The 14,274-nt window shown below is 44.1% G+C and overlaps 1 protein-coding gene across 1 annotated transcript in view; it reads left to right on the top strand.

Moving 5' to 3' along the window:
• map3k9 (mitogen-activated protein kinase kinase kinase 9) overlaps positions 1-14,274 on the top strand; it is a 95,105-nt gene that overhangs the window by 56,605 nt on the left and 24,226 nt on the right. Inside the window, exons 3-5 of the mRNA XM_055640826.1 lie at positions 2,247-2,427; positions 6,216-6,364; positions 12,995-13,170. Of these exons, the coding sequence (XP_055496801.1) occupies positions 2,247-2,427; positions 6,216-6,364; positions 12,995-13,170 (506 nt within the window). The remainder of the gene's footprint in view (positions 1-2,246; positions 2,428-6,215; positions 6,365-12,994; positions 13,171-14,274) is intronic.

Genomic DNA, 14,274 nt, shown 5'->3' with positions numbered 1-14,274 from the left:
GCTGCCTCCTCCCTGGAGACCGGGAGACGCTTAAACATCTGTAAATCATTGCTTAAATGTTAGTCAGTTAGTTTGGAGGGCTTTTATGTGAAGGGGGGTGAAGGGGTAAAGTGCTAATTCTTAGTCCCCTACCTGGTCGGAGAAGGTGAGCGGTGTCAATGCCTTACCGGGTCGCTGTGTGCAGTAAGCTCCGCAGCGCTGTGGCCGGTGGGGCCGCAATTGGTAATTTCGGTTGTAGCTCCGACCCCGGCAACTCTACCCCTGGCAATATTTGATCCAAATCCAGCGCGGGCCCGCGGTTTGGACGCCCATTCTCCGCGAATGTCGGGAGTCCCGGCGGCGTCCTAGCGCTGGGATACCTGCGGGGTGCGGGCAATGCCTTACCGGGTCGCCGTGATCAAGAAGCTCCGGAGCGCTGTGGCCGCCGACACACAACATCGCGGAGCGTCGCTGGATTTGGAGCCGCGCAGCCAGGGGTAGAGTTTGCCGGGGGTCGGAGCTCCAACGGATTCGCCCGCGGCCGGACGGAGCCCCCAGCTCCGCGGCTCCAAATCCAGCGACGCTAATCCGCGAATGTTGGAAGAAAGAAGGCGGCCACAGCGCTCCGGAGCTTGCCGCACGGCTCGACCCGGTAAGGCATTGCTCTCTCCCCGCTGGTATCCCAGCGCTGCGACGCTATTCGCCGACTCCCATGAGGTCTCGGAGCTGGGGACGTCCGGCCGCGGGCCGCGCTGGATTTGGAGCGCCTCGCAGCCAGGGGTAGAGTTGCCGGGGTCGGAGCTACAACCTGCGCCGCCCGCGGCCGGACGAAGCCCCCAGCTCCGCGAGGTTGGGAGTCGCCGACCAGGTAGGTAGGGGACTAAGAATTAAAGTTTCCCCCTTCACCCCTACACCACCACCACCACATAAAATCCCTCCAAACTAACTGACTAACATTTATGCAATGATTCTCCCGGTCTCCGGGGAGGAGGCAGCTGCTCCAGACTTTTCAAGCCGCCCGCGCTACCTACCTAATCTACGCTAAAAATCTTCCATTCTGAAATCCGAAAATGTCCGAAATCCGACAAGTGTCTGGTCCCAAGGCTTTCGGATAAAAGGTTGTGCACCTGTACTAACACTGCAGCTAATAGTAGTACCTGTTAAAAATTACGTGCTGTAGGTTTAGTGGTTGCAGTCTCTGATACTTTGTCTCTTGTAGCAGTTTCTGAAGAAGACCAGGTGTCTGCAGCATTACCAGCCCCTCAAAAGTTCTCTTCACTTCCCATTAATTTAATTAATGTAAGTAAGAATAAGTCATGTCATAAGTGACAGAAGGACTGCACTGGTCAAGTACTAAGGGTATGGAGCAGATAACCAGCCTTTTTTTGTGAATGTGCATTATATAATGTGCATTATATTCAATTGGTAATTTCTGTTTAGTCATAAATGACCTATTCTGAAAATTAGCAATATTTGATCCAATTCGGCCCACAAGTTTACTCTGCCATTCAGTCATGGCTGATCTATCTCTCCCTCCTAACCCTATTCTCCTGCCTTCTCCCCATAACGTCTGACACCCATACTGATCAAGAATCTATCTATCTCTGCCTTAAATATATCCATTGACTTGGCTTCCACAGCCTTCTTTGGCAAATAATTCCACAGATTCACCACCCTCTGACTATATAAATTCTGCATCATCTCCTTCCTAAAGGAACGTCCTTTAATTCTGACGCTATGACCTCTAGTCTGGACTCTGCTACTCGTGGAAATGTCCTCTCCACATTCACTCTATCCAAGCATGTCACTATTCGGTAAGTTTCAATGAGGTCCCCCTCATTCTTGTAAACTCCAGTGACTGCAGGCCCAGTGCCATCAAACATCAAAGTAAGGATTTCGTTGTTCTGCTTTTGCTACAAATGGCAATTAAACACTCTGGACTCTATTTCATTGAATCACAGTAATTGTTGTTTGGCTGGCTGGGGCCTCACTACGTCACACACAGCAAGTTCCCACAAAAATCAAAGCAGAGTCAGGTTAACCTTTAACATATGATGGCTGGGTAGTGGATTGTGCGTAAGTAAAATTCCCCTGCGTTTCATTAAGTGTGATGGCACCTTGAGTGGGCGGAATGGTTTGTCCACTTTTGCAGCCACGTTCTGCATTGATTCACCATGCACGAGCATCCATTTGGTTTTGAAGAGGTGAGCAATGAGGATGGTTGCGTTTAGACTAACTATTTTTGCTCCATTTCATTCCCCTCATAGTTTTGATAAGCGAGAAGGTGGAGAACGACGGACTGAATAACAAAACACTGAAGATCACGGACTTTGGCCTGGCACGTGAGTGGCACAAGACCACCAAGATGAGTGCCGCGGGCACCTATGCCTGGATGGCACCAGAGGTTATCCGGTCTTCAATGTTCTCCAAAGGAAGTGATGTCTGGAGGTAAGAGGATGTCCATCACTGGTGTTTATCCGCCCCTTGGCCAACAGATTCTCTAACATTGAGAAGGGGGAGCGTGTGGGAGTATCTCTTTGTTTGCTCCAATGTTCATGAATGGAATGATGTAAATGCATGAAACGGGTATGAATTTCTTAACTTCCACATATGAAAGCAAATTGATATGAGGGCAGGAATGGGCCGAAGCCAGGGCTTTTGTGGGTTCTTTTAGCAGAGCTGAAACCATCAGAAATGTTCACAATTTTGATGTAATTGTTTACTGAAATTTCACAGATTTCCCACGTCATCTCTTGGTGTCGTTAGGTTTAATTCAGTTTCAAGATTCAGTGCAGAAGCAGGCCCTTCGGCCCACTGAATCTGCGCCAACTTGCCATTCCCCACACACTAATGCTATCCTACACACACTAGGGACAATTTACAATTTTATCAAGCCAATTAAACCACAAACCTGGATGTCTTTGGAGAGTGGGAGGAAACCGGAGATCCGGTAGGAAACCCACGCAAGTCACGGGGAGACCGTACAAACACCATACAGACAGCACCCGTAGTCAGGATTGAACCCGGGTCCCTGGCGCCATAAGGTAGCAACTCTACCACTATGCAAACGCCCCTAAGACAGTGAAAAAAATAAGAATAGGAATAGGGCACTCCACTCCTCAAGCCTGCCCTGCCATTCGATGCAATCACTGGTAATCCACCCCAAACTTCATCTCCTCTGTGGCAGGCCCCCATCGCTCTCAATTCCATGACCTTTCAAAAATATTTCTACATCATATCTAAACACCTCCCAATGGCAAGTATTTCTGGGAATAATACAGAAGGTGCAGGATCAGTTCATTCCAAAGAGGAATAAAGATTCCAAGGGGAGTAAGGGGCGACTGTGGCTGACAGGGGACGTCAGGGACAGTTTAAAAATAAAAGAGAAGTACAACGTAGCAAAGATGAGCAGGAAGCAAGAGGATTGGGTAAAGTTTAAGACCAGCAGAAGATAACTACAAAGGCAATACGGGGAGGAAAAAATGAGATATGAAGGTTAGCCAAGGAGGATAGTAAAAGCTTCCTTAGGTATGTGAAGTGGAAAAAAATAGTTAAGACCAAAGTTGGACCCTTAAAGACTGAAAAAGGTGAATTTATTATGGGGAACAAGGAAATGGCAGATGAGTTGAACAGGTACTTTGGATCCATCTTCACTAAGGAAGACACAAACAATCTTCCTGATAAACTGGTGGCCAGAGGATCTGGGATGACGGAGGAATTGAAGGAAATCGACATTAGGCAAGAAATGGTGTTGGGTAGACTGATAGGACTGAAGGCTGATAAATCCCCAGGGCCTGATGGTCAGCATCCCAGGGTACTTAAGGAAGTGGCTCTAGAAATTGTTGATGCATTAGTGATAATTTTCCAATGTTCAACAGATACAGGATCAGTTCCTGTGGATTGGTGGGTAGCTAATGATATCTCACTTTTTAAGAAAGGCGGGAGAGAGAAAACAGGGAATTATAGACCAGTTACCCTGACATCGGTGGTGGGGAAGATGCTGGAGTCAATTATAAAAGATGAAATAGCGGCACATTTAGATAGCAGTAACAGGATCGGTCTGAGTCAGCATGGATTTACAAAGGGGAAATCCTGCTTGACTAATCTTCTGGAACTTTTTGAGGATGTAACTAGGAAAATAGACAAGGGAGAGCCAGTGGATGTAGTGTACCTGGACTTTCAGAAAGCATTTGATAAGGTCCCACATAGGAGATTAGTGGGCAAAATTAGGGCACATGGTATTGGGGGTAGAGTGCTGACATGGATAGAAAATTGGTTGGCAGACAGGAAACAAAGAGTAGGGATTAACAGGTCCCTTTCAGAATGGCAGGCAGTGACTAGTGGGGTACCGCAAGGCTCAGTGCTGGGATCGTAGCTATTTATAATATACATCAATGATTTAGATGAAGGGATTCAAAGTACAAAAATGGGTGAACTGTGAGGAGGATGCTATGAGAATGCAGGGTGACTGGGACAGGTTGGGGGAGTAGGCAGATGCATGGCAGATGCAGTTTATTGTGGATAAATGTGAGATCATCCACTTTGATAGCAAAAACAGGAAGGCAGATTACTATCTAAATGGTGTCAAGTTGGGAAAAGGGGAAGTACAACGGGATCTGGGGGTCCTTGTTCATCAGTCAATGAAAGTAAGCATGCAGGTACAGCAGGCAGTGAAAAAAGTGAATGGCATGTTGGCCTTTATAGCAAGAGGAGTTGAGTATAGGAGCAAAGAGGCCCTTTTGTAGTTGTATAGGGCCCCAGTGAGACCACACCTGGAGTATTGTGTGAAGTTTTGGTCCCCTAATTTGAGGAAGAACATTCTTGCTATTGAGGGAGTCATATGCTGAGTGAATGGAGCGGCTGGGCATGTATACTCTGGAGTTTAGAAGGATGAGTGGGAATCTTATTGAAACATATAAGATTATTAAGGGTTTGGACATGCTAGAGGCAGGAAATATGTTCCCAATGATGGGGGAACCAGGGGCCACAGTTTAAGAATAAGGGGTAAGAGAGTTGTGAGTCTGTGGCATTCTCTGCCTCAGAGGGCGGTGGAGGCCGGTTCGCTGGATACTTTCAGGAGAGAGCTAGATAGGGCTCTTAAAGATAGCTGAGTCAGGGGATATGGGGAGAAGGCAGGAACGGGTTACTGATTGTGGATGATCAGCCATGATCATATTGAATGGTGGTGGCTCGAAGGGCCGAATGGCCTACTCCTGCACCTATTGTTTATTGATCTGGCCTCCACAACTCTCTAAGACAGAGACTTCCAGGTGATAACATCCCTGCGAAAAGATGTACACATGCAGTGCATTCAGAAAGTATTCAGACCCCTTCACTTTTTCCACATTTTGTTATGTTACAGCCTTATTCTAAAATTGATTAAATTCATTGTTTCTATCATCAATCTACACACAATACCCCATGATAAAAAAGTGAAAAACAGGTGTTTTGAAAGTTTTGCAAAGTAATTAAAAAGAAATAACTGTTTGGTCGTGAGTAGTTGCCCAAAGATTTTGCTGGTCGCCATTGGATTTTCAACATGTTGACAATTTTTGCCGACCTGCTGCGACTATGGCGGGTGCTGGCCGTAAGTCACCGTAAAAATCACGTAAGTGGGACAGGCCCTTTAGTTGTTCTTGGAAGTTGTTCTTGGCAAAGCATTGAGAAGATATCTAAAATGTTACTTCCTCTTTAACTTCTTATTCTCTCTCCACCCTGTGCGTCTGCATCACTTCCCCTCCCCTTTGGTTCAATGGTTCTCTCATATCCACTGGACACCTTGCGCATTGCATCCAATGACCGTTTTACATGTTTTATCTTCATTTTGGTTCTTCCCTTCCTTTCAGATATCTTGCATGACTGCCTTATACTGTGCATCATCTCGACAATCATCATCACTTCAAGTATCTTTTTTCCCTTATGTTAAACCCGTCTGAAGAAGGATTCTGGCCTGACCCGTGATGTATGATCCTATCGTTCAAAATGATCTGTTCTAAATGGAAGAAACCAACAATCATTACATTTTATTTTAAAATAAAATGCAGTAAAATCCTTGTCACCCATACTTGGGAGAAAAGCCCAATTAAAGAAGTTTTGTACTGAAACTACTTATTTCCCTCATTGACCTATGATCATGTTTTTATTTTTAAAGTGGTGTTTGATTGCATTCCTGAGATTGAGACCACAGCTCTAAATGTTACAATATATTGTATAATCAATCGTCTTCTTGTTCCCAGCTATGGAGTGTTATTGTGGGAGCTGCTGACGGGAGAGGTTCCGTTCAGAGGGATTGATGGGCTGGCTGTGGCTTATGGTGTAGCTATGAACAAATTGGCCCTTCCTATCCCTTCCACCTGTCCAGAACTTTTCAGCAAACTAATGGAAGGTAAGGTGTTCACTTTCACCAGGACGGAAGCATTTTCTGTCAACTGTAAATGAAAAAAAAAAACATTCAAAAACAAGATGAAGTTGTTTCAACATTCTGTGACTTTTTACAAAAGTTATTGTCAAGGACCACACAAAGCTTTTCTTTTACAAAATGTAACGTCATCACTTTAGCTCTCTGTTCGTTAATTTCTTCCTGCAATTTAAAGGTCAATTTTGCGGGCTTTCCGTGTTGCCCCAAGGATTTAAATTACCGTCCCCTCTTCCCAAAGCACAGGTCCATTTGAGGGGTCCATCGAGCTATTTTATATTTAGACAATACAGTGACAATCTTAAAGCTTGGAATTGGGTTGTAGCTAAACATTCAGCTTTTAAAGTGGCACAGAAATGACACAGAAGAGCATCTCTGCATGCAGATTGTTCTTCCATTGTAACTTGGTGCTTGTGAAGAAGAATGGTAAAATGATTTGAGAAATTAATGCTCAGAACTGATTATCTCACTGATGATCACGACAAGAGCCTTCATGCCCATTCATTCTTTGGTTCAAGGTGGTTCACATTAATAAAGCGCGATGCCCAGATACATATACGTGATAATTGTAATGGATTGGAAAGAATTGGATTGGGATTTGCGCGGCAGGTGATGGAAGGGCGAGTGGAAATATCCCCATTCATGCTTTTTCATTGTTCCACACTCAAATAGGTAAATGCTGAAAATATCTTGAAGATTTCACCATGGTTTTAAAGTAAGCCCAGTTATTTATTTATTTTGTTCCTTTTTTTGACTTTCATAACCAAACTGCCTCTGGACAAAGTGATGATGTGCAGATAAACTTGCAGCCTTTGATTTGGCATCAAATCCTTGAGAGAGAAAGATTCAAGCTTAGGGAATGCTCATCACATTTACTTGGCTTTAGCATTTCCTTGCTTCTTCTCCACTTCATTCAGTTTGGCCCTTGAGGGCACCGTCTCTTAGGCACAGTTCCAAGGGCTTATCGGTGAGTTGGTAACCCATCAATATGCACACAAACAAGGTTTGAAGAAATGTTACGACCCGAAACGTCACCTATTCCTTTTCTGCAGGGCTGCTGCCTGGCCCGCTGAGTTCCTCCAGCATTTTGTGTCTCTTTTCGGTATAGACCAGCATCTGCAATTCCTTCCTACACAAACAATAAAGTCATCTGTTTGGAGGGCAGGTTGGGGGATAAATGATGGTCGGGACTCCTGGAGAACTCCCCAACCATTTTTTGCTAGTATTTCCCTGCGAGGCCAAGCCACAGTATAGCAGCTTGACTGAAAACTCCTTCTCTACCGCCTTGCGGTCCCTCCTCATGTGTTGGAGCTGGAGATGAACATTTCTTGAGCTGGAGATGAACATCATGGAGTGTGTTTACCACTGAGTAGGGGTACCCACCATTCAGATACAGGCCTCCTGCATGCACAATTGATTGCAACATCTATCTAATTTTCCTCAGAGTACAGATTGATGGTGCTTTTGTTGTGTAATAGTTAAGGGTGTCATGGAGTCATAGAGAGATACAATGTAATTGGCACCGGCTCACCTAGACAGTACCAATCATCAATCACCCATCTGTACTCATCCTATATTAATCCCATTTTATTCTCCCCACATTCGCAACAACTCACATATTCTACCACTCATCTACACACGAGGGAAATGTTATAGTAGACCATTAATTTAACTAACTATATGTCATTGGGATGTGAGAGGAAACCAGAACACTCAGAGGAAACCAACAGTCACTGAGATCACTCGCCCTCCAACCAAACGTGATTGAACCTGCGACTCTGAAGCTGTGAGGCAGCAGTTCTCCCAATTGTGTCATTGCGTCTTTTATTTAATACTGGCCTCATAGCAGAAGCGTCCACATCGTGGGACAGGAAACTGGAAGTATCCCGAGGTAATTCTACTACCACCGTCATCTATTGCAACAAGTGACGGCTCCCACTGAGCGTGAAGCTGAGGGAATAAATAATAAATACCCCATAAGTGCTGCAATAAATACAATGACGAGTGTGAAACAGCAGAGTGGTCCAAACTTTGAAGTGCAATCTGAAGTGGTACAAATAAAGGTTAAGTGCAATTGCAGAATAAGCAAATATGGGTAGCGTTAAGAGAATAGAAACATAGAAAATAGGTGCAGGAGTAGGCCATTCGGCCCTTCGAGCCTGCACTGCCATTCAATATGATCATGGCTGATCATCCAACTCGGTATCCTGTACCTGCCTTCTCTCCATACCCCCTGATCCCTTTAGCCACAATGTCCATATATAACTCCCTCTTAAATATAGGCAATGAACTGGCCTCAACTACCTTCTGTGGGAGACAATTCCACAGATTCACCACTCTCTGTGTAAAAAATAATTTTCTCATCTCGATCCTAAAAGACTTCCCTCTTATCCTTAAACTGTGACCCCCCTAGTTCTGGACTTCCCCAACATTGGGAATAATCTTCCTGCATCTAGCCTGTCCAACCCCTTAAGAATTTTGTAAGTTTCTATAAGATCCCCCCTCAATCTTCTAAATTCTAGCGTGTACAAGCCGAGTCTCTCCAGTCTTTCTTCATATGAAAGTCCTGCCATCCCAGGAATCAGTCTGGTGAACCTTCTCTGTACTCCCTCTATGGCAAGAATGTCTTTTCTCAGATTAGGAGACCAAAACTGTACGCAATACTCCAGGTGTGCTCTCACCAAGACCCTGTACAACAGTATGTGACAGTACCTCCAGGAAGGGGGTGTGAAAGAGGTAATTGGTTTAGGAATCTGATAGTCAGAAGGTAAAAGCTGTTCCTGTCTAGACAGGCTGTTCCTGTCTTTGAAGTTCCTATAATCTATATCTCCAGTGGCTTGCAAATGTTTTCATACCCCTTGAACTTTTCCACATTTTGTCATGTTACAACCACAAACGTAAATGTATTTTATTGGGATTTTATGTGATAGACCAACACAAAGTGGTGCATAATTGTGAAGTGGAAAGAAAATGATACATGGTTTTCAAATTTTTTTACAAATAAAAAACTGAAAAGTGTGGCGGCAAAAGTATTCAGCCCCCTTTACTCTGATACCCCTAAATAAAATCCAGTGCAACCAATTGCCTTCAGAAGTCACCTAATTACTAAATATAGTCCATGTGTGTAATCTAATCTCAGTAGAAATACAGCTGTTCTGTGAAGGCCTCAGAGGTTTGTTCGAGAACATTAGTGAACAAACAGCATCATGAAGCCCATGGAACACACCAGACAGGTCAGGGTTAAAGTTGTGGAGAAGTTTAAAGCAGGGTTAGGTTATAAAAAAAACCTAATAAATAAAATACATTTACGTTTGTGGTTGTAACGTGACAAAATGTGGAAAAGTTCAAGGGGTATGAATACTTTTCCAAGCCACTGTATTTCTCCCTCTCCCTCCCAGAGATAGAAGAGTTAAAAGGGAATGGTTAGGGGCCAGGCATCCATGATGGTACTTCCAACCTTCACAGAGTGAAGATGGATTAGACAGAATGAATTGATGAGCCATTGATGGTCTGGGCTGAGTTCACTACTCTCTGCAGATTCAGGCAGTCAAGAGCAGAGCAATTGCATTCCAGTAAAAACACTTCGAAGTTCAGGGTTTCCAAACTGTTTTGCTTTGCCTTTAATACTGATGCTAGGACTGAGACCAATTAATCCTGGCAGATAGGATTGAGCTGGGACCTTCTAGGCTGTATCCATGTTTCATACATTTTCCATAAGAAGCATCTGAGGATTCCACTGTTAATCAGTTTTGTTTCTTACAGAAAAATAAATTGTACCACACTTGACAAATGTACAAAACTGAATTCGAAAATAATCTAATGAAGATGCAGAGACCACATTTTTTAAAGCTTATTTTGTACCCCTTCTGCACATTATCTTTCAATAGCCACTTACAAATAATTGCAATAAATGTATAAATAGCTCTGAAATGTGTTCTTATCCCTTTCAAATGTGCTGCCCTGCAGGTTGAGTTACTCTAAGCAAGTATCTCACAATTTGAGTGTGTTCATTAGCACGGTAATGAGTTGTGTGCAAAGGCATGTCATTGTAACATGCGTGCTAAATGCCTAAACCATTTCAAGAATAAGTAAAGGGCCTGTCGCACTTGGCGATTTTTTTTTTTTTCGGCGACTGCCGGCATCATTGACTGACGTATCAGGTCACCGAAAAATTTGTAGCGTAATGCGCCGGTGAGCGGTGTTTTTTCAAGTGGCGCAACATTATTTTTTTCGCCGTTGGATTTTTTTTTTTTAATTTTTTTTAAATATTTTATTTTATTAGAAGTAAGTACAATCATATGGCACCAAAGTGCCTAATATATATTGCATAATACATTTTATGTCCAGCTTCTTATTTTTTTTTGTTATATTGAAGAAAGATTAGAATAAGAAAAAGAAATTAGATAGTAAAGGATAGAAAAGCGTGAGATATCTAGTGTGTGAAGAAAAAGAAGAAAGACAAATGAGTGAAGAAAGTTGAGGAAAAGAAATAGAAAAAAGAGAATAAGACATAAAGAAAGGAAAAAAAAAGGAGATCATTGTTTATAATCTTGACCAGCCCTCGTCCAGTCCTGAAACAGTTAGTTTTTACAATTGTGTTGCACCAATCACCGCTGGATTTTGGAATGTTCTAAATCTTTTGGCGACACTGATATGATGCCGGCAGTCGCCGAAAAAATCGCCAGGTGGGACAGGCCCTTAAATGTTCTCTTATTTTCATTATGGTTCACAAGCGAAATGTCAGAGGTTGTGATTTTTTGGGGACTTGGGGAAAAATGACAGGGTCCCTCATTATTCCTACTTCAGGAAGTCTTGAGTTTAGCTTAGTTCTGAGTTACAGTGCTGAAACAGGCAATTAGGCCCTCCGAGTCTGCGCCGACCAACGATTTTCCCCATACTCTTTCACTAACCTGCACTCTAGGGACAATTTACAATCTTTACCAAAGCCAATTAACCTACAAACCTGTACACCTGTGGAGTGTGGGATGAAACCGGAGAACCTGGGGAAAATCCACGTGGTCACATGGAGAATGTGCAAACACCGTACAGACAGCGCCTGTGGTCAGGATCAAACCCAGGTCTCTGGTGCTGCAAGGCAGCAGCTCTACCACTGCGCCACCATTCCACCCCCACAGTTGAATCCACAACACGATCAGGAGAAATTATTATTTACTGTGGATGGCACAGTGGGGCTGCTATTTCTCTAAGCTCCAGTGATCCAGGATCAATTCTGACCTCTGAATAGAATAGACGAATAGAATAGAATACAATGCCTTTTATTGTCATTCAAACAGCTTGGTTTAAACAAAATTGCATTTTCTACAGTCTTAACAATTACAAAAAAAACCAAGACCCACACTTAACACAGTTTACACAAACATCCATCACAGTGAATCTCCAACACCTCCTCACTGTGATGGAAGGCAAAAGTCTTATCTCTTCCCTTGTTCTTCTCCCGCGGTCCAGCAGTCCAACTGCAGCGTCGAGGCGAATTGGGGCTCTTGATGTTAAAGCCCCCGGCGGGCAATGGTAAGTCCCGCGGCCGTTAAGCCGTGCCAGGCGATGTTAGGCCCCGCTCCAAGTCATTTCACCCCGCGATTCCGGCGGGAGAAGTTGCCGTTGCGGGAGCTCCGAAAGGCGGTCTCCCACCAGGGACCTGCAAGCTCCCGATGTTACCGTCCACAGCTCTCCCCGTTCCTGCGGCCGGAGCCTCTCTGAAGCTCCGAAGTCGGGTCGCAGCCGAGCGCCACCACAGCTCTCCCCGTTCCGAAGTCGGCCAGCTCCGCGATGTCGGGTCTGCAGGTTCCGCGACTGGAGCCCTCGGGTAGGTTCCGCCGCCGGCTCCACGATGTTAGGCCCAACGACACCGGAGACCCGACAGAGAAAAAGTCAGGTCCCCGAACGGGGAAGAGATTAACGGTTTCTCCCACCCCCCACATATACACAGCTTAAAAAATAATAAAAACCAGTCAAAACATACATTTAATGAGACAAAATTAAAAAAAAATAGACATATGGACTGCAGTCGAGCCACTGCCGTAAGGCACCGCCACACCACACCACACTCTGGCGATGGTCTGTGGATTTTCCCCAAGGTTCTCTGGTTTCCTTCCACCTCCCAAAGACATGATAGTTGGTAGTTTAATTGTCTGTTGTAAATTGCCCCAAGTGTGGTAGAATCTGAGGGAGTTGATCGGCAAGTGGGAAGCAAAGATAAAATTAATTAGGGAAAATTATTAGGGAGAATGAAACATTTTGGTGAGATGGTGTAATCTTGATGTCCTCCTTTTATGTCTCAAGGAAATATGAAAATACAGAATATTAAATAATTTGTGTTTAGTTTATTGTCACGTGTACCGAGGTACAGTGAGAAGATTTATTTGTTGCGTGCTATCCAGTCAGCAGAATGATAATATATGATTACAAGAGAGCCATTTCCAGTGTTTAGATACATCATAAGGTTTAATGCAAGGTAAAGCCAGCAAAGTCAGATCAAAGATAGTCTGAGGGTCACCAAAGAGGTAGATAGAAGTTCAGCATTGCTCTCTGGTTGTGGTAGGATGATTCGATAATGGAATACATTTGATGGTTTTGCTTCAGATTGCTGGAACACCGATCCTCACTCTCGCCCATCATTCGTCTGCATCTTGGAGAAGCTCACTGCTATTGAAGAATCCGGCTACTTTGAAATGCCTCAGGAATCTTTCCACTCCCTGCAGGAAGAGTGGAAGCTGGAAATCCAGGAAATGTTTGAGGAACTCCGGGAAAAGGAGAAGGTAGGACATTTCAATGCTGCCTCTTGCTCCCAGTCAATTTAATCTCACCTGCCTCGTGTGAAAGCGGATCTGTGCCATCATATTGCCCTTGAACTTGCTCCAGCATTCAGTAAGATCATGGCTGATTATGACTCCCCACCCATTTGCTCTTTTAATCACTTATCATGATCGACCTAGCTCTGTATCTGTGTACGGGATAGCACACAGCAAATGCTTTTCACTGTACCTCGGTATACGTGACAATAAACTGAACTAACTTGTTTTCCTCAAAATCCATGTGAATGCCAATACTTGCCAACATTTCATATCTAATAAAATACACTCTTCCACACTTCCTATCAAGACAGGTGACATTATGTTTCCTTTCAGTAATTTCTGCCCACCACCTTGTTACATAAACATTTATCTGTATTTTTAGAGTCTGTGTTCATCCAATTTACTAGCTCATGTACCTTTCTATTGTAAGAAAGGTTGAATATATGGTTCCTATGCTTGGGGAACCATACCTGGTTCCCTACCAAATCATACTTGGTCCTCAATCTGGGCTGTGGAATGTGGAGTAATACCATATAGAACTGGGCCCTTTGGCCCATGAGTCTGTGCTCACCATCAAGCATCAATTTACACTAATCTAATCTTATTCTCCTAAAATTTCCATCAATAGCCCCCATATTCACCACTCACCTACGCACCTGGCGATAATTTACGGTCGCCAATTGCAGATGTGCACCTGTTTGGGATGTGGGAGGAAAGGGAAGCATGCAGAAAGAACGTGTAAACTCCACATTGAGAGCGCTGGAGGACTGCATTATTTCTAGTTCTTTTGGGTGGAAAAAGAACTGCAGATGCTCGTTTATACCAAAGATAGACAAAGTGCTGGAGTAATTCAGTAGGTCAGGCAGCTTCTCCGGAGAAAAAGGATGGGTGACATTTTGGATCAGGAATCATCTTCAGACTCCGAAGAAGCTACACTAGTCCCATCTGCCAGCATTTGGTCCATATCCCTCCTCGTCTGTCCAAAACTTCATCCATCCTTTTACTCCTGAGATGCTGCGTGACTCGCTGAGTTGCTCCAGCACTTTGTCTATCTTTGGTATAAACGAG

The sequence above is a fragment of the Leucoraja erinacea genome, chromosome 9, assembly GCF_028641065.1.
Source record: "Leucoraja erinacea ecotype New England chromosome 9, Leri_hhj_1, whole genome shotgun sequence".
Lineage (NCBI taxonomy): Eukaryota > Metazoa > Chordata > Chondrichthyes > Rajiformes > Rajidae > Leucoraja > Leucoraja erinaceus.
This window is presented reverse-complemented; position numbering and strand designations above follow the sequence as displayed.